Source organism: Pygocentrus nattereri, chromosome 11, assembly GCF_015220715.1.
Source record: "Pygocentrus nattereri isolate fPygNat1 chromosome 11, fPygNat1.pri, whole genome shotgun sequence".
Taxonomy (NCBI): Eukaryota; Metazoa; Chordata; class Actinopteri; order Characiformes; family Serrasalmidae; genus Pygocentrus; species Pygocentrus nattereri.
Genome location: NC_051221.1, coordinates 20,679,009 through 20,697,706, shown reverse-complemented (window position 1 = coordinate 20,697,706; position 18,698 = coordinate 20,679,009). Strand labels below are relative to the sequence as shown.

Sequence of the window (18,698 nt, the reverse complement as noted above, 5' to 3'; positions counted from 1 at the left end):
AAGGGTCTACTGGTGCATGCGTTATTATACATACAAGTAGCTGTTTGTGCAACAAACCATCGGGTCCACATGTAAATTCATCACTCTCATAACTACATAAACATACTAGCTTCACAGCAATTATGTATAATTTACACAGTTCATTGAATATTATGTCTTAAGATTAATAACTGAATAAACTTGCAGTGTAGCAGGTCAGAAGATCGCTTCATATAACAGTGGTACCAATGAGAATTTAAATTTAAACACAATTTTAGCCTAAAAAGAGTTTCAGTTTCACACACAAAAGCCACCTCGCACTGGCGTATCCCTGCACCCATATGAAATGATGAGAATATGTGAAGCAGATAATTGTGTCCACAGATGTGGCTGCCCTCCCAGGAATTCCTACTGCCTCTCAGATTTCTCAACCATGTCAGAGTACCCCTTCATGCAAACACACACACATACCTCCACATGTATCATACTCAATCCAATACACTGTGAAAACCCCCCCCCATACGCTTCAGACTGGCCAAACGTGGCCCAAAGTCCTCATACGCAGCACTACACTTTCACTCAAAGCGAAATAAAAAAATTCTAACACGACCTTCACAGCCATTTCTCACATTTCCAAAGAGTGTATCAAGCTGAGACCAAGGTAATTTTCTGCTTTAAACCTTTAAGCAGTCATGTACTACATCTAGATACCAAGCTCATGGGAAATTGGGAAATTACTGAAAAAAAAAAGTGAAGGGCGTAACTAGAATAGCCTAAACATCATGTAAACGCATTGTTACTTTGGTGAAATAAAGAAAAAAGTACTTTTACAATGCAACCTGAGAACAAAAAGTACAAAAGTAAAGCAAAAAGCTACTTTAAGGGCTCATATCATGGTAAAGTAAATTCTCCTCACGTTTTTGAAATAAAAGAGATGAATGTAGTATGTGACTTGTGACTGTAGTATGTGTAGTTGTGACTTTTGTGACTAAAATGTAACCAAGTTTAAAGTAGACTCCTATCCTTACAAACATATTTGAGTAGAAGTCAAAATATTGTCTATAGATAACACAGCACCAATCTAATCCCAGGTATCAATATTAGGCCAATATCAGCACAAAATGCTGGATGTATATCAGAGAAGAAAATGTATAATTCTGTATTCTAAAATATCACAGACTTATACTGTGTGATGTGATGTTAATTGTGTATTTCTTCCGGTGGGGTAGTACACTAGTTTGTGCACGATAGCCTATTTATAGATGTTCATCTAAAATGGCATTTCAACTAAAGGTTTCAACTAAGTTTTTAAAGAAAAAAGTGGTATACATAATCTGTATCGGCTGATATTCAAGGTTTCACTATCAGCATCAGTATCAGAAAAGAAAAAGTGTTCTTTATTATCATTTATAAAGAATCAAAACTGACAGTGCAAATGTTAGAAACTGGATAAGCATATCAAAAAAGACATCCTTAACATTTTTACAACTTTCCTGGATATGAAATCTGTTCCATGGTCAATGGAAAAATCAGGCACACTAAAACAAATATTCTCTCTCTTATAACTGATATGAGATTCCTCTAAGAGACATTTTCAAACCAAAATTTACAGGAAGGAAACTATAAATACAAGCGATAGACAAGGGCTGGAAGCCCACAAATACCCTACAAGTTTGCCCAGCGCATTTTATGGACCATGAAAAAAATGTCTTGCATTTCAGATTAAAGACAAAAAAGAAATACAGGGAAAGAAGATCAAGTGGAAAAAGTACAGGCTACAGAATGTATGTGTGTGAAGTTGTGTAGACCTGCACATGGTTCTATTTTTGGTATCAATAATGTGCTGAGTTAAAGGAGTCAGAAAGAGCTTTTTACCTACGAGCCTTCAAAAGCCTAGAGGCCCCTTCTCCAGACGTGTGTAACATACAGGAATCTGCAGAGGAGGGAATCAATAACTGTCATTTGGTGAAATTTAAGAGACTTTTAGCTTGAGTTATGACCAAGGTGGGCTCCTAAGTGAGCAGCCTTTTATTTTTAGAACAATTCCCTACAGTAAATACTACCAGCTTTGCTGAAATATTTTCCACTAGGGCTTTAAAGGAAAGATAAATGCTTAATGGTGTCTTCCTCTCCCTTTTTCCTAAGAGACTTACAAACCTACACACCAACAGAATTATCCACCTATAATCCTTTACATGAATAAATAACGCAATAACTTACTTCTTTCTTTTGTATTTTTACTACTTTTACTGTCATACTAATTTTGATATGTAAAGAACATGATCCTACAAAGATGTACATTTCACAATTTAGGCATTTAGCCATTTTAGGCAAGAAAACATGTGCTCATATGAGTAGGAATATGCTTCACTTTAGTTGCCTCTTATTGATGAAAGAAATCAATAAGCCCCTTAGCTATTTTAAAACGCATTCTGAATGTTTGTTCCTGCTTGCTCACAAACTGTTACAGTGCATCCAACAGCAATGAAAACAGCTACAACAACCATCCATACTAAAGCTTTAGGCATGAGCCAGAAAGTAGGCTACAAATTCTCTTCTTCTGAAGTTATTTTACTTAATATACTTGATCAATGAACAAATAAATATAAAAACAAATACATTCTTTTTTACTAATTACAATTTACAGGCCGCCCGGGCCGTATTCTCAGATCAAACAGGAATTCTCTGAGCTTCTATCAAGTTTAATAACATTTTCAAGTAAAATAATAATTGTCGGAGATTTTAATATCCACTTTGGCAAACCTCAAGATGCACTAAGTAAGGCGTTTATATCTATTATAGACTCCGTAGGTTTCACCCAAGTTATAAAGGGGCCCATACACTACCACAACCACACTCTAGACTTAATACTGACCTTTGGTGTAGACGTAGATAACTTTGCCGCTCTCCCCCAGAGCACAGCCATCTCAGACCATTACTGAATCTCATATGAAATTTGCTTTAGTGGTAATGTGTGTTCATCACCATGTCATGTAAAGTGGACTATAACTTCCTCCACAGCTGGTAGCTTTATCAGAAACCTTCCTCAATTATCATCTTCTGTCAGCTGTCCATCAAATCCTACCGAGTCAGATATTATGACCAAGTTCTTAGAGGATACTTTTTGATCTATGCTAGATAGTGTGGCCCCATTAAAAAGTCAAATAGTAAGGCATAAAACTCACCCCTTGGTATAATGATCATACTCGAGCTTTAAAACAGACTTGTAGACAACTAGAGCAAAAATGGCACCTGACTAAACTAGAAGTGCTCCAGTCCGCCTGGAAAGAGAGCCTTATAGACTATAGAACGGCTCTTGCTACTGCATGCTCAGCCTATATCTCCTCTCTCATAGAAAACAATAAGAACTAGATGTGCATTTCCTGAAGGAACTGCAAGAGTGCTTGAAAAGAGCTGCAAGTGTGTGTGTGTTTCTGTGTGTTTCTGTGTAGGTGAACAACACCTCCGTGTCTGTGTGTGTCTGTGTGGTGTGTGTGAGAGGAAGAGTTGTATGTGTTTGAGGGGGGAGAGTCATTCAAATTAACTGTCACTCTGTTATTATGCAGCTCTTAGTGGAGAAGCCTTGTTTGAGTCCGATTTGCACCCTCTGAACAAACAGTCATAACTCAGGAAATGTTTACTGTATCGCTGAACTAGATGAATGGTGTGAGATAAGATCCCTTGAGGATTATTTTGGTGTAATGTTGTGCATATTGAGAAGAAAATGTCTGAGTTATGACAAGTTAAACACAGAGAAAATCTTGAAATAAGCAGATTCTGATTTTGAGAAATTTACATGGGAGTGAAAGGGGCAGTTTTCTGTGCCTAGTGCCAAACAAATGCTCATAACTCTACAGCTAATTGATAACATGATGAGATATTTTGAGGTTTCAGAAAGGACAAGTTTCTCTACCATGCAAAACTGAAATGGAGTTTCTAGGTGAAAATTTATTTATAATAATTATATTGATTGTCAGCTGTCTGTGAGACTGAGTGGCCTGCTGTGACATCATTGATGTGAGAATTTGAAGTTCCGCCATTCATTCTTATGGGAAGTTTTGATTTTTAAACTTAATATTATTTAAAAGAGCACAAGTCACAGCGCCGAAGTTCGAAACGCAGTTTGAATGGAGTCTGTACATTAAGCGGTTTGGGCTGTATTAATTGCAGAAAAGTGTGGAAGAAGAATAAGAAGAAGAAGTATGAGAGATAACAGTAGAGCGCTTTTTCAAGCACTCTGATTAACCTAGACTACTATTTAGCACAATTTCTAAAATAAAGGAGAACAAAGCAGTTACTGAACCCCAGATACCATTAGCCTACAGCAGCAATGATTTTATGAATTCCTTTAGTGATAAAATAGAAAAAATTAGGCAGAAAATTCAGAAACACAGTTAAACTCTACAAACCTGCTGCCTTATGATGCCAGTCTAAATCCTGAAAATATTATAATCACTGCAGAGAGGCTGGAATCATTTACCTGACTTCAAGAAAATTAACTAGTTCTTCTGCAAAATCTTCTACTTGTATGGAATAATCTTCCTGTCATTAATTACAGAACTAACTCACTCTGTGTGTTTGTTCCTTTCTTTTCTGAGTTGAACAGCTGCCCATCCTGTGAATGCCCATCCTGTCTGATGCTGATGCCTTAATCGGGTGGCCACTGCTCGCCAGCCTTCTGGACCGGTTTGACCACCATTGAGCTTCCTGCTGTACAACGTTGTGCAATCCTCACCCACAGATGCTGCTGCTGCCGCTGCATAATCATAAACTAATCAAATTAACCACTGCCCACCTGTTTTTCCTGCTTTGTACTATAATACTTTATACTAACAGTGTTTGCTACCTGGTGTCGACCAGAGGATGAGGGGTTCCCCTTCTGAGTCTTGGTTCCTCTCAAGGTTTCTTCCTCTTGCTCTTAAGGAGTTTTTAATTGCCACTGCCACCACTGGCTTGCTCATGGGGGCTTGGACACTGATTTTCTTTCTGTAATGCTGATTGTTCTGTAAAGCTGCTTTGTGACAACACCTGCTGTAAAAAGCTCTATATAAATAAACTTTGCTTGCTTTAAACAAGTCACTGTACTCAATAATGAGTCTGCACTTTAAACTGATTGGTCATAGAGTTTTGCAGTGGTTTGAGGTCAAAGAACACCTCTGTAGATCCTCACTGGGATGTGTGGTCAGAGAGAATGAAAGGAAACAGTGCAGGCAGATATCCTGCTGTGCGCCACATGGACTCAGCCTGCACACCTGTCATATTCACATGCTTATTTATGACCCAACCACACACATGGGTATGTTCACTGAAGATATGATTTGTAGATTCTATGTGTGAGATGGGTTTTAGAGGCTTCTGGTTAGTGAATGAACAGGGCAAACAGAGTTCAGTTTTGTGGAAATCCATTACATTATCTGCCTAGAATAAAAAAAAAAGTTGTGCAAGAACTAGAATACTATAAGTTTATAGTATAGTATATTTAACCTTTTAAATGCCAAGGCCTGTATATGGGCCTGCCCTTCCATTCCTCTACATGATTACCATATTGGTTTCATAGTTAGAGAATAATTAAAAGTTGTTACTGAATAATAAGCTCAGGGTTAAGAGGCAGCAGGAGGAACACAGGAAGGTGTTTTAAGTTTGGGATGCTGACATTTTAAGAAGCACATATGTGACACTGTACAAAAAGATTAGTATTTCTTCTATATATACATTTTTTGGACAATTTGCAGAAAACATGTCATAAGGTGTTGCTGTCTCTTTTTCTGGATAATTTTACAAATGACCTGAACAGTGGCGTAACAAATTGCCTGATGACTATATTCAATATATTATAATGCACACTGAGTGCGAGTTATAATAAAAAGACTTCCGCAGATGCCTATGTCCCTGGGTTAAAGCAGCTGCAGTTTCTCTGAGGTCAGCTAGATTGTTAAGATCTGCTTTTAACTCTAGACATCATGGCTTTCCCAACTAATGTCTGGAAATAAAGTGAGCTCACACTATAATATCAAAATTGTTCTGAAATATGCCAAGAACATTTAGGTGGCAGCTGTATGCTTTATTGTACACGTTACTGTGTAGTTCATGTAGAGCTATACTTTCCACAATAAAATCTTCTCCCAGAGCTCCCAGAGAGCACCTTAAGGCATTTTGATGGTGCTGCAATTTAACACAATATAATCTCATGGAAATTTAGCTCAATCAGCAGTATCACAAATCAGAACCTACCCAGACACAAACATAAAACAATGTGATTTAAAGAGACTGTTGTTTATGCTGAATTCTTCTGTTCACGTTGGTTCTCCACAACAATTCTCTACAGAGCTGCACCCAATACCTCCTAATAAGATTAAACCATTAGCCAGAAGAACAGTCAGCTAAAGAAACAAAATCTGCAGAGCTCTGCAAAAAAACACAAAAAAATCTACCCCTGTACTTGTGCCATAATGGATTAGTTTATCTAAAATCCCATTCCTAACTTTGAGACAGCATTAAAGCAGAGACAGCCTGATTCTTTCCTTTGGACAGGCTGGTTTAGTGGCAGGTGCACTACTTAGTGGACGCCGCACACCATCACTCATGAGCACTAGCCATGATAACAACCTTTAGTTATCTCTCCAAGTCTAATCTGCTATGATAAATTGAGGAAACTTCAAAGTATGCCAAAGAATTCATCTTATTTAGGAGATGCTTCTCTCTGAGTCTCACATATCTTATATTAAGGGAAAATGGAAAGTAATGGGATAATAATGCCTGGTGGAAAACAAAAGGTTACCGTGGTTACTGAACTGAAACATAAACATATTGAGAATCCATGAAAAACGTCTGCTGTCACAGTGCAGATTACAGCAAACTGCGTTACAGGCGCAAAAGGAACTTACTTTCCAATACAGTTAACTCCCAGCATTCACTGTATTTTGGGGCATGTTTAATGTCTTCTGTAACAGAATAATGGCAAATGATTATATCATCATAACATGACCCATACTGGGGTTCATGTGTCAAAATACCAACATTTTTCTTATGTACTCCCCCTTATGTTCATCTAATGCTATCAGCTAACTCAAAATCTAGATTGATGTAAAAAGCAATAAACTGAAGAACAATGACTTTCTTGTTTTTTATCACCTGCCTTGAAACAGATGACCAATGGTTCTTATAAGTAGGCCTATTATAGTCACTCTTATTAGGGAAAAGATAAGAGCAGTGAGTAGACAGTGGAATTCAATATTTATTCATTTTCCCTAAGATTTGACCTCCTAAGTAGTATGGCTGCAAAAGAATTGTAAAGAGGAAAGGAGAAAAGATTTATTTCTCCCCAGTTTAGTCATGTGCAATTTCACCCACTAACTGAGTGTGAAAACCAGCCTGTAGGTAGTTTTTTTTTTGTGTGTGTGTGTGTGTGTGTGTATATATATATATATATATATATATATATATATATATATATATATATATATACACACACACACACACACACACACACACATATATACACACACACTATATTTCAAGTATTCCCTCACCCATCCAGCTCAGTGAATTCCAGCGTGGTACTGTGAGAGGATGCCACCTGCACAACAAGTCCAGTCATGAAATTTCCTCGCTACTACATATTCCACAGTCAACTGTCAGTGGAAGCTATTGGGAACGACAGGCCAAATAAAATGACAGAGCGGGGTCGGCGGATGCTGAGGCACAGAGGTTGCCAACTTTCTGTAGAGTCAATCGCTACAGACCTCCAAACTTAATGTGGTCTTCAGATTAGCAACAGTGCGTAGAGAGCTTCGTGGAATGGGTTTCCATGGCCGAGCAGCTGCATCCAAGCCTTACATCATTAAGGGCATTGCAAAGCGTCGAATGCAGTGGTGTAACGTGCCGCCACTGGACTCTACAGCAGTGGAGATGTGTTCTCTGGAGTGAATCATGCTTCTCCATCTAGAAATCTGATGGATGACTCTGGGTTTGGCGGCTGGCAGGAGAGCAGTAATTGTCTGACTGCACTGTGCCAAGTGTCAAGTTTGGTGGAGGGGGGATTATGGTGTGGTGTTGTTTTTCAGGAGTTGGGCTTGGCCCCTTAGTTCCAGTGAAAGGGACTCTTAATGCTTCAGCAGACCAAGAGATTTTGGACAATTTTATGCTCCCAACTTTGTGGGAACAGTTTGGGGATGGCCCCTTCCTGTTCCAACATGACTGTGCCCCAGTGCATAAAGCCATAAAGACATGGGAGTGCGAGTTTGGTGTGGAAGAACTTAACTGGCCTGCTCAGAGTCCTGACCTCAACATTCTTCAAAGCACAGTCACAACAATTTAGGGATTTTACCATCTACAGTCCATAACATTATTAAAAGATTTAAAGAAACCACAGAAATATATGTGTATAAAGAGCAAGGCGAAAAATCAATACTCCATGCCTGTGATCTTCCCTCAGATGGAACTGCATTAAAAAAAATGACACACACTTCTGTAACAAATATAACCACACTGGCTCGGGAATACTGCAGACAACCCTTGTGAGTGAACAGAGTGCTTTGCTGTATCTACAAATGCCGAAGCCATACATTAATAACATCCAGAAATGCCATTGAATTTTAAAGCTTGTCTGAGATTGACTGAAGCAAAGTGGAAAAGTGTGCTGTGGTCTAATGAGTCCACCTTTCAAATTGTTTTTGCAAATAATCGACCCTGTGTTCTCTGGGCCAAAGGGGAAAAGGACCATGCAGATTGTTTCCAGCGCAAAGTTCAAAAGCCAATGTTTGTCATGGAGTAGGGGTGTCACGTGCACATTTGTGAAGATTAATGCTGAGGGGTTCATGCACATTATCAGGCAACATATGTTGCCATCTAGACGACGTCTTTTTCCCGGGACATCTCTGCTTATTTCAGTAAGACCAAGTTACAACAGTGTGGCTTCATAGTAAGAGAGTGCAGATGCTCAGTTGGCCTGTGTGCAGTCAATACCTTTCCCACATTGAATGCATGTGGCACATAATACAACAATGAGGACCCCAGACTGTTGAGCAGCTGAAGGGTTTATCAAGCAATAATGCGAAATAAAATCTACAACAATTGGTGTCCTTAGTTCCTAAATAATAACTGAATGTTGTTAAAATGAAAGGTGATGTAAAACTTATTGGGGCTAAACATGCCCCAATAAGGTTAATACTTCAAACATAAAATATCTTGTCTTTGCACACTTGTTTCAGTAAAATACAGTTCAAAAGGATTTGAAAAACATTATTGTCTGTTTTTATCTACATTTTTCCTACTGCTCCAACTTTTTCGCAATTGGGTATGTTACAAACAAATGTATTTTACCCACATCTGAATATTTATGTCTCCAGCGTTTGTCAGATAGCTGTAAACGAAACCAGACACTCTGATTGTTCTTCACCAGTATCTCACGGAGTTTTGGGCAATAAGCCACTGCTGAGTTTGAATTCTTGCTGAAGGCCACAGTAAGGGTGCATAAAATGCCCTCGTGAGCACCCTATGGACTCACATGCACGTGTAATTGTTCACTGCAAGACAGAGAGTGCGCCATTTGGAACTGGGCTTAACTGCCAATACTGTTATGTCAGCTAGCGTTGGCTAATATTTTGCTGAGTGATGGAGGTAGAGGGAGGGTCATCCTTCCTGCCCAGAGAAAGCAAGGCCATTTAGACTCTCTTAGACTCCCTGCCATGGTTGACTGTGGCTTTGGGGGGCTCGAAAATGCAATCGCCTGAAGATGGGCCAACACTGGTTGTTCTGAGCTTTATTGTAACAAAAAATTCACTTCATTACTCATTTGGTTTCTGTTGGCGCATTTTTTATTAAATGTTGAAATAAAAAAAGAAGAAACAACAAAAAGCAATGACACACCGGGTGGCAAACAAATGAAGAATGCAATAGCTGACTACAACTATCCATCCAAGTAGATAATACATCATCGGCAATCATTTTCAAAGCATTAATATCCCATCAATATCTAGAAACACTGCTTGAGCTAGTGGTAAAAATGCTTCTCCTGGGTATCCCAGGTGTCACGGTGCTCATTTCACAACCATAAACAACAGCATACCAGTCAACTTCTCGAAAGAGACTGAGGAAAAAGCAATTATCAATGTCTGTCAAACTAATCGCTTGATCAGCGGGCTGCAGCTGGGTCACTTTCAGAACCTCTCACAACATGGCAGCTATTTCTTATACCACTGGACATTGTCCAGTGCCATGCGTCTACTTCTCTGTGTGCTCGTTTTTGGCAACCTACTGCCTTTGGCCAAGAGCTCAACATTTTTTGTGTTTTATAAAGGGGGGCAATTAAAGTGGGGTTTATGTGTCTCGCTAATCATGGCTGTCCTTTAGCAAGGTGGAAAAGGGATTAAAATCATGCGACCCTTTTCAGTTTAACTCCGCCCACTATTACATAAGGGCCAAAAGCCTGTACAAACAATCATCTAGGAAATCATAATAGGCCTTTGTTTGTGTCACATGATGATAATTATGTTCTTTAGCTGATGTCATGCCCTTTGCTTTAATCTAATTCTGTTCAGCTGTCTGGGACACAGATTACCACTTTCACCTTTTAGCTGCTGAAATCTGCCTCTCTCTCACACACTTGGACGCATGAGCACATACACACCCGCTCAGGCACACTCTGTTTACGTGCCAAATAAAGACCTCAAATAGTTTCTACCATAAGTACACTTATTAATAGTTGAATTGTGGATTGTGTGGTCAGGGAAGTGTGGGTCTGTGTGCACGCAACTAAAGTTTGGAGCTCAGCTGCCCAGCCACACATGCCTTTCATAGCAGGCCCAGTGGTCCGGAGTCCCAGAGGGAGGGGGGGTCTCTACGATGCCCCTCAATGAATAACATTAACCATTTGCATCTCTCTGCATGGCATCCATCCACCCGATCAAACTCACACCCAAAAATAACCAGCCAAGTTATTATAATCACCATGGTTCTGGCCTGTTTGTCACAGCATTGCTTTATACAGTACCGAAAGACAACTGTTGAGGAATTCCTACAGGTTAAATTAAGATGCTAGATAGCGAAATGTTCTTTGTTCTTTCTACCTAATAAGCAGAAGCTCACCTCTCTTCTGGAATAAAGGTCATGCAGTGCCATAGACTGATGTCCACATGATTGTTTTTGCCATTGTTTATGTACACTTCAAAGAGTGATGTTCAGAGTGATGCCATAGAAGAACCCTTAAAGAACCTTAAAGAATTTTTCCATAAACATATTCCGTAAAGAACATTTCAACTGCATCTTTTAAGGGCCCATATTCTACATTTTTCTTGTATTTTAATTTTTCCCACTTATATACAACTATTATGCGGGTTTATGTACTAAAAAACAGCCAACTCTTTTAGCTCAGAACTTAGAATTAAAGAGGCTGTATTTTACCACACATATGTAAATTAACTCTGTTCTGATTGGCTGTCCTGCCTCATGCCACATTGAGAAAGCAGTCCAGCCTGAAACACTTATAACTACAGCACAATTGGGCAGGACCGAACTGCTGTAGGCTAGATAGTTGTTTTTTGTAAATGTGTTGGTTTTCATGACATCACAAAAACAATGAATTCAAAACAGGCCTTTTTGCAGCTTAGTTTCCATTTATGGACAGTATGGACTAAAGTATGTTTTGAAGCTTTAACAGTGTTTACATACTACATTAAACTTTTCCATTAAAAGAAAAAAAATTGGTTTATTATGATGCATGCGGCACTCAACTGAAACTCTTTGATGGAAATGCTCTTTAGAGAACCAGAACTGGTTCTTCTATGGCATCGCTCCAAAGATCCCATTTAGGATCCTTTATTTTTAAAATAAATTAGGGTGTGGGCACTAGGCATGATGGGGACAGGTGACTGAATCTTTTAGGGGAAAATGTCTTCATGTAGGCCCCTCCCAACCCTTGCTCACCTGATGAGCCCAGGAAGTAGCGCTCTAGGACTGAGCCAAAGCCAGAGGGGTTGTCTCTCAGGTCACTGACTCTGAAGGACTGCATCGAAACATCCATATCATTTATCGGCCAGCTGGGCGTATGGACACTCGCCCCACCATACCATGACACATTCGCCATGGAGAAGCAGTCCTGGAAAACAGAGAGACAGACAGAAAGACAGGGAAGTACTTTAACAGGTGATAGATGTCACAGTTAACCGTCAACATAAGAATGGCTTTCTGTTCATTTCAAATGGGAAAATTAGTTAACTGTTTTTCAGAAGATTTTCTCTGTGAATGATATATCAGCTTTTAGCTCAGATTGAAATTAGATTGACAAATATGGCAACTTTTTGATACTAGAATGGCAGATATTCAGGAATATTCAGAGAATTTGAATTTATGCTAATAGTCAATTTGCTGTAATTTAATTCTACAACAATTCAGTATTCAAAACGACATAGCCTGTGATACTTAACTATATGTAGTTACTAATATGTAAAAGAGTGTGCTGAAGATCACCCTGAGAGGCATTAGGACGTGACTGTACCCTCCGGAGTCTGAGTTAGCACATGAGAGGGAATTACTGAGGTAGGGAATGTACAAACCGAAAAAAGAAGGGATTAAATGCAGAAAACTTATTTTGGGATTTAGTCCTTGCAGTACAAAGAGAGGTCTGGCGATGTGGAGAAGAGACCCTACTGCTTATGTCCAAACTATTGTTATTAAAACTACTAAGGCTTAATTATATATACATATAATTATGCACATAAATAATTACACATAACCTCTTAAAATCCACGTATTAATTACTAAGGATTATTATTTAGTAACTACAGGGACTCCAGTGCAAACATGCTGAGCTATTCTTAGGTTATAGAAGTCTGTAATAAAACTTTGGGCTTGACAGCAGGCCCTGGCATTGTAAGGGTTTAAGTGCTGGAACCAACAAGTTAGTTTTTACATTTACTTAAGCAAAATTTAACAAATTTACATATTCCCGCATATTTTCAATTGCTATAGAAGAAAGGAGTTTATTTTATTTCAAATCCACTTAATTACTGGCATTTCGATTTTAACTGTCACTGATGCTTTTTTGGTGGGAGAGGTTAATTTCATTGTATTTTGTTGGTAACATCATCTGTGCTGACTTGCTGTTGCTCACATGTCTCACTTTCAAGCTTTCGCAAATTATATTACATCAAAAAATCACAAAAAGCAGAAGAATAATGCATAGCCCCCCCCCCCCCCCTTTTCCTCCAAACACAGTCGACTGGCCAAGACTTGTTTGGTGCCCACAGTTTACTTTTTGCACCAGAGCTATGAGGCTAATGTATTTACCAAGGAATGTGAGTCTGTATCACCCTAAATCTTTTTGGGTGACATAGATGTCTGTTATATTAGCCTTTCAGAACTAAAGATGCAAAATTCAGAAACCAAACATGTCTTGGCTGGTCAACTACATCAAGGGTACTAGGCAAAAACGGGCAAAAATGACTTCTGAGTGAACCACTCCTCAAAGCTGATAGCTGTTGGATGTGCTCCACGCTTAGGGAACTGCTTAGGGTTAGTTTTTGGTATCACTGAAGCAACAGCACTTCTCCTTGAGTGTAGCTTCAGGCTCCTCTGCGCAGCACGGATACTCTACCTTCAGCTCTACATGGCAGTGAACCGGGGTCCAGGTCATGCTGTAGCACTCGGTCTCTGACTCGTCAGCTATTTCCAAAGATATCTTCACCTCGGCCACCGAGTCCCACGTGTAGCAGAACTCGGTCTTGTTGAGCCAGCACAGGTTGCGCACGAAGGGCACCTCCATGTCCGGGGTGCCCACGTTCCCCACGTCGATCTCCACGAACGTCTTGTCCTCGCTCAGCGTCTGGATGAGCAGAGAATTCGCCCTGCGCTCCCAGATCAGTCCGCTGAAGCCCCCCTTCAGGATCCAGTTCTTGTTGGGCTGGTCGACCACTTGCCAATAAATGATCCCGATGGTCATGACAAAGAAGACGGCCACGCCGAGGCACGCGATGGCCCCCTTCCACGTCTCGTTCATCTCCTTCAGCCCCGTGTCCCATGTCACCTCCGGGATGGGGCTGGGGTTCCTGGTGCGAGCGTGGGGCATTCTGCTGCTGCTTCTGCTTTCTTTCCTTTTTTCTGAGAGAAGATGTTCAGAAGGCGAAGATGCGACGCGTGCCTGCAGGAATTCCTACCCGCCTCATCATGTCACTGCAACAACATGACAGGCTGCAGTTCCTCGAGAAGTTTTGTTTGTTTGTTTGTATTTCTGTTTGCCCTCGCTGTCTAGCCTTTACGCCGCAGAGCTGTCATGCGCCAGCCAGCCGGCTGTCCGGTGTCCCGCGGCGGAAAGCTCCAGAGGAGAGAGGTGCTCTGAGCTCTGAGCAGTGCGCAGTGAGCCTGAGCTGTGGCATTGGTCGCTGAGGAGTGAGCAGCCTCCTGGCACCAATGCCTGCCACCGGTTCCTTTACGCGCTCATTTGCTTGCCCTGCACTTCTTGTTCGACTCTGACGTAACCGCCAAGAGCGTCTTCGCGGAGGTGCTGAGGAATGAGGCTGGGGGTGCCGAGCGCTCAGGAACACCCCGGGCCATAGCTTAGGGGTTACAATGGCTTGGTTTTAGAGTTGGAAAGACCCGTTTCTCCAACCTCCCCCCACCTTCCCCAGGCGCGCTCTCGCCAAAACGCGCGTCTGCCATTGGCTTATAGGTGCGCAGACGCTTTGCACGTGACTTACGTACTCAAAAAAGACTCTTTGATATCTAGTTTGCCGCAACCAACTCAGAGCGAATGAATGGACGCGGTGAACTTCCTAATGGTTCAGGTGCGTTCCATTCTGTGCGTAAAGGCAACCTGACCTTTGTCAAATTTTAGTTCAAACTTTTGCAGTGTTTTAACTTACTTTTATGTAATTTGACCAGGTACCAGGTGTCTAATCATTTGTATAGGACTGTATCTCTCTGTATAGGTCTCTCTCTCTCTCTCTCTCTCTCTCTATCTCTCTCTCTATCTCTATCTCTCTCTCTGTCCCTCACTCTCTCGATTCAAATATATACAATCTAATATCCTCTTCTTCTCTAGATTTATTCTAGACTGGTCATGCCAAAAGATTTGGAAAACATTTTAGGACTGACGGAATGATTCCCAATGAATGATAGCCTCATTCCTGTTTAAGTATAAACACACTAATGAAGTTGTAATGAAGCTGACTGAAGAAGACTTAAAACAACTGCTACTTTGGGTAACTCCTTTAAATCGTGTATGTACCACTCCGTAAATCTTGCTGAACCTGTGTGGTTAGCTGATTTATGCAAATCTACTTAGAGGAGAGTTTATCTGCTATTATTTATTGCAAGTCACTAAAAGCATGGAGCTGAGCAAGTGTCTGGAACATGTCCAAGGAAGCAACCGAATTTTGCTCAGGAGGAAAAAAAGCCGCAGTGCCATGATAGTCTGAAGATTGACGATTGACGGCATAAGAACTCCAAATGGCACCTATGGAATTTGGTCTGTCAACATCGATTGAGCTCAGTGTAGCTATTTTCATCCCATTGTAAATTATATATTGTAAATGTTAGTGTGTCAGCAGCAGGAATTACTGTCAATGGAAACATTAACATGAACAATTAAACAATCAGAATTATAGACAAATGCACAGACAGAGGATATGAGAAGGTGAAGCAATGGCCTCCTGAAGATTAGTTACATGTGATTCAGGTTATGCGTGCCCTATGTAGAGTAGAGACAGGGCAGGTCACTGGATAAGGCTGTGAGAACTTTAGCTGGGCACCTTTTCATCTCTGCTATCTAACTACTGCACACAGTCAGCTGACTGCTGAATGCTTCTCTTTATGTTGTTGCTAAAAGTTGCCCTTTTCTGTGTGTGTCTTGTGTGCTCTCTAAAATGTTAAGCTGTTCTATTGAAAAAAAGCCCCTTTTTAAAGGTCACCTAGTTAAAGGGCATCACTTTCACTTTTCTTGTATTTTATTTTTTCCCCTGAAGTCAAGTTCCAATATTTATAAAAGTTTTTGTTACTGTGCCTTTAAGACTGATGTATGCAAATGACCTCTGCACTGATTGGCTGCCCTATAATGTGCCTCATTCAAAAAGCAGTCTGGTGCTGTAATACTTGAATGGGGCTTAATTGCTGTATCCTGAATAGACAAACACACACCAATCAGCCATGACTTTAAAACTACCCCAACACCTCCTGTTTCTACATTCATTGTCCATTTTATCAGCTTCACTTTCCATACAGGAGCATTTTCTAGTTCTACAATAGTACATCTGTTTCTCTGTAGACTTTGTTAGGCCCCTTTTATCCTGTTCTTCAATGGTCAGCAGGTATTATTTGTGTGGTGTATCATTCTCAGCATTGCCGTGACGCTGATGTCAAGGGTTGATGGTGTGTTAGTGTGTGTTGCGTTGGTATGAGTGGATCAGACAGAGCAGTGCTGCTTGAGTTTTTAAACACTATGTCCACTCACTGTCCACTCAAAACTACCTTGTTTGTCCACCTTGCAGATGTAAAATTAGAGATGATAGCTCATCTGTTGCTGCCCAGTTTGTGTTGGTCATCCTCTAGTCCTTCATTAGTGGTCACAGGACGCTGTTGGCTGGATATTTTTGTTTGGTGGACTATTCTCAGTCCAGCAGTGACGCTGAGATGTTTTAAAACTCCAGCAGCGCTACTGTGTCTGATCCACTCGTACCAGTACAACACATACAAACACACCACCACCACATGTGGTAACAGGGTAAAAAGGGCCTAATAAAGTCTACAGAGAAACAGGTGGACTGCAGCCTGTAATTGTAGAACTACAATGCACACCCATATGATAAGTGGAGCTGATAAATGGACAATGAGCATAGAAAAATGAGGTGATTTTAATTTTGTTTGTTTAAATGCTGATAGGTGCAGAAATGTTGCTTTTGTGCCATGACAAAAAAAAAACGTAAAACATTGTTTTTAGCTTCTTTTTCAGCTCAGTTTGAAAATTGGAACAAAGTGTACATCAAGCTCTTTTATCTCAAAAAGTGAGGACTATGTAACTTTTCATGTTACGTTTCCCTTAAAAGTAGGAAATTAGTTAAGAAAACTTTGAAATGTAACATTATTAGATAAGGTCACTTTGAAGTGCTGAACAGCTAGTTTTCATACAATATTTGGTTCAGTCAAATTACAGTTTCACAGTGTATGCATGAGTCAGGATGTGCAGAGGTCGCTGTGTGAAAATGTATGTGGTCAAGTTCAGCGCACCGCCACTGCAGACATGGTCCAGCATCACTGTTGCACTGGGGCCATGTCCAGTGACCAGGTGTCACTTTACATGTCAACTATATGACTCCATTGGGCAGTAGCCTGCTATAAATAAAAGTTTGACTGATTGCTGGCATGTCCTACTTTCCATAGCATGGAGCACAGTGCTAGAAAAACAGTGGGATATGCCTTGTATTAGGGCTACAGTCCAGGTGACCAAAGACATCTGAAAAAAGCATGACTAAACTGGATTTTCACTGGATTTTCATTATGGGGAAGTTCATGTAAAAGTGGCAGTATGCATTTTATTTAAACAGTTTTAATGTCCATAGTTGACAAACCGTGGCAAAAAAAAAAAGAATAAATAAACAAATATACACAGAATTAGAATATTATGGCTCTCAACCAACTGGTTACCCCAGTCTCTTCATATGGGAACTTCACTTGGAATAATGTGGACCACCTTGAGTTCCATGGCTGCAGACCTTATTCATATATATTAATGTAAAATGATATCCCAATCAGTGCAATATGGGAATATGGGAATGGCACGGAATTACCTTGAGGGAATATAAAATACTGTTTGACAAAAATAATAAAAGCTGCAGACTTTTACAAGCAAAAATATTCATTTCAAGTGAAGAAGTTTTCCATCTTCCCGTCTGGATCTTCAATTTACAATTTCCCTTTCCTTTTGGACATTTAATACAGGCCTAGCTGGGAAAGTTTCCATAGCTTTTCTTCTGGCTGTGCCACAGTTCAAATAAAAGAGCAAGAGAGAGATTATTTTTTCATCTTTTTCTCTTGTTTTACAAAATCTACTTTTATCCTATCCAGTTATTATTATGCACTGTACAGAGCTTAAATCATGTGAATGCCTTTCCACAAGTGAGAGAAGGACACTCAAACCTGTCCCAATGCAATATATTTAAACATAATATCTAAGAGGAAATGATAAATCTGTTGCTACTGGTTGAAAGAGTGAGCTCTGTGATTTGAGTTTTGGAGGACGTTATTATTTAGGCCATCTGACTTTTCATTCTATTGCTTGAGGGGACAGCACCGGTCACAAACAAACTACTCAGTCAAATCTATAAATGGAAAAGTTGGACAACAGTGTGAGAGCAGACCTTTGGTTGAAGGTTGCGTGGGGTCGAGTTGCATGTGTACATCTTCTCTAGCCCACCCGAGCCCACCCTTTGCAAAACATTGGCGCCCTGTCAGGAGGCTCATGCTCTGTGATTCCACAGCAGGGTCCAACCACTTCCTGGCACGTGAAAGCTGTTGTACTCACCATCGTTCCTCTAGGCCATTGTCAAGGCAGGACCGTTATTCATCAGAGCTGGAGCAAAAATGACCAAATTGGTCTCCTAATACAACAGGGTGCCATTTAACCTTAGTAACCTAAATGCCAAATAGCAATTAATTAAAAAATGAAACAGTGATGGTGAAAAAAAAATAAAATGACTCGTTGACTCATGTTTATGGATGAGTAATCAGGGGCT

At 40.2% G+C, this 18,698-nt stretch overlaps 2 protein-coding genes across 2 annotated transcripts in view; one reads left to right on the top strand and one right to left on the bottom strand.

Annotated features, from left to right (window-relative positions):
- The window catches only part of si:ch211-236l14.4 (SITS-binding protein), a 35,413-nt gene extending 20,838 nt beyond the window's left edge, over window positions 1-14,575 (bottom strand). The window contains exons 1-2 of the mRNA XM_017717526.2: window positions 13,571-14,575; window positions 11,902-12,073 (exon numbers count right to left, since the gene is read on the bottom strand). Of these exons, the coding sequence (XP_017573015.1) occupies window positions 11,902-12,073; window positions 13,571-14,041 (643 nt within the window). The 5' untranslated portion in view covers window positions 14,042-14,575. The remainder of the gene's footprint in view (window positions 1-11,901; window positions 12,074-13,570) is intronic.
- Window positions 11,990-18,698, top strand: part of mrpl23 (mitochondrial ribosomal protein L23) — a 41,405-nt gene continuing 34,696 nt past the window's right edge. Inside the window, exon 1 of the mRNA XM_017717528.2 lies at window positions 11,990-12,120. The gene's annotated coding sequence lies outside the window, so the exon portion shown is untranslated. The remainder of the gene's footprint in view (window positions 12,121-18,698) is intronic.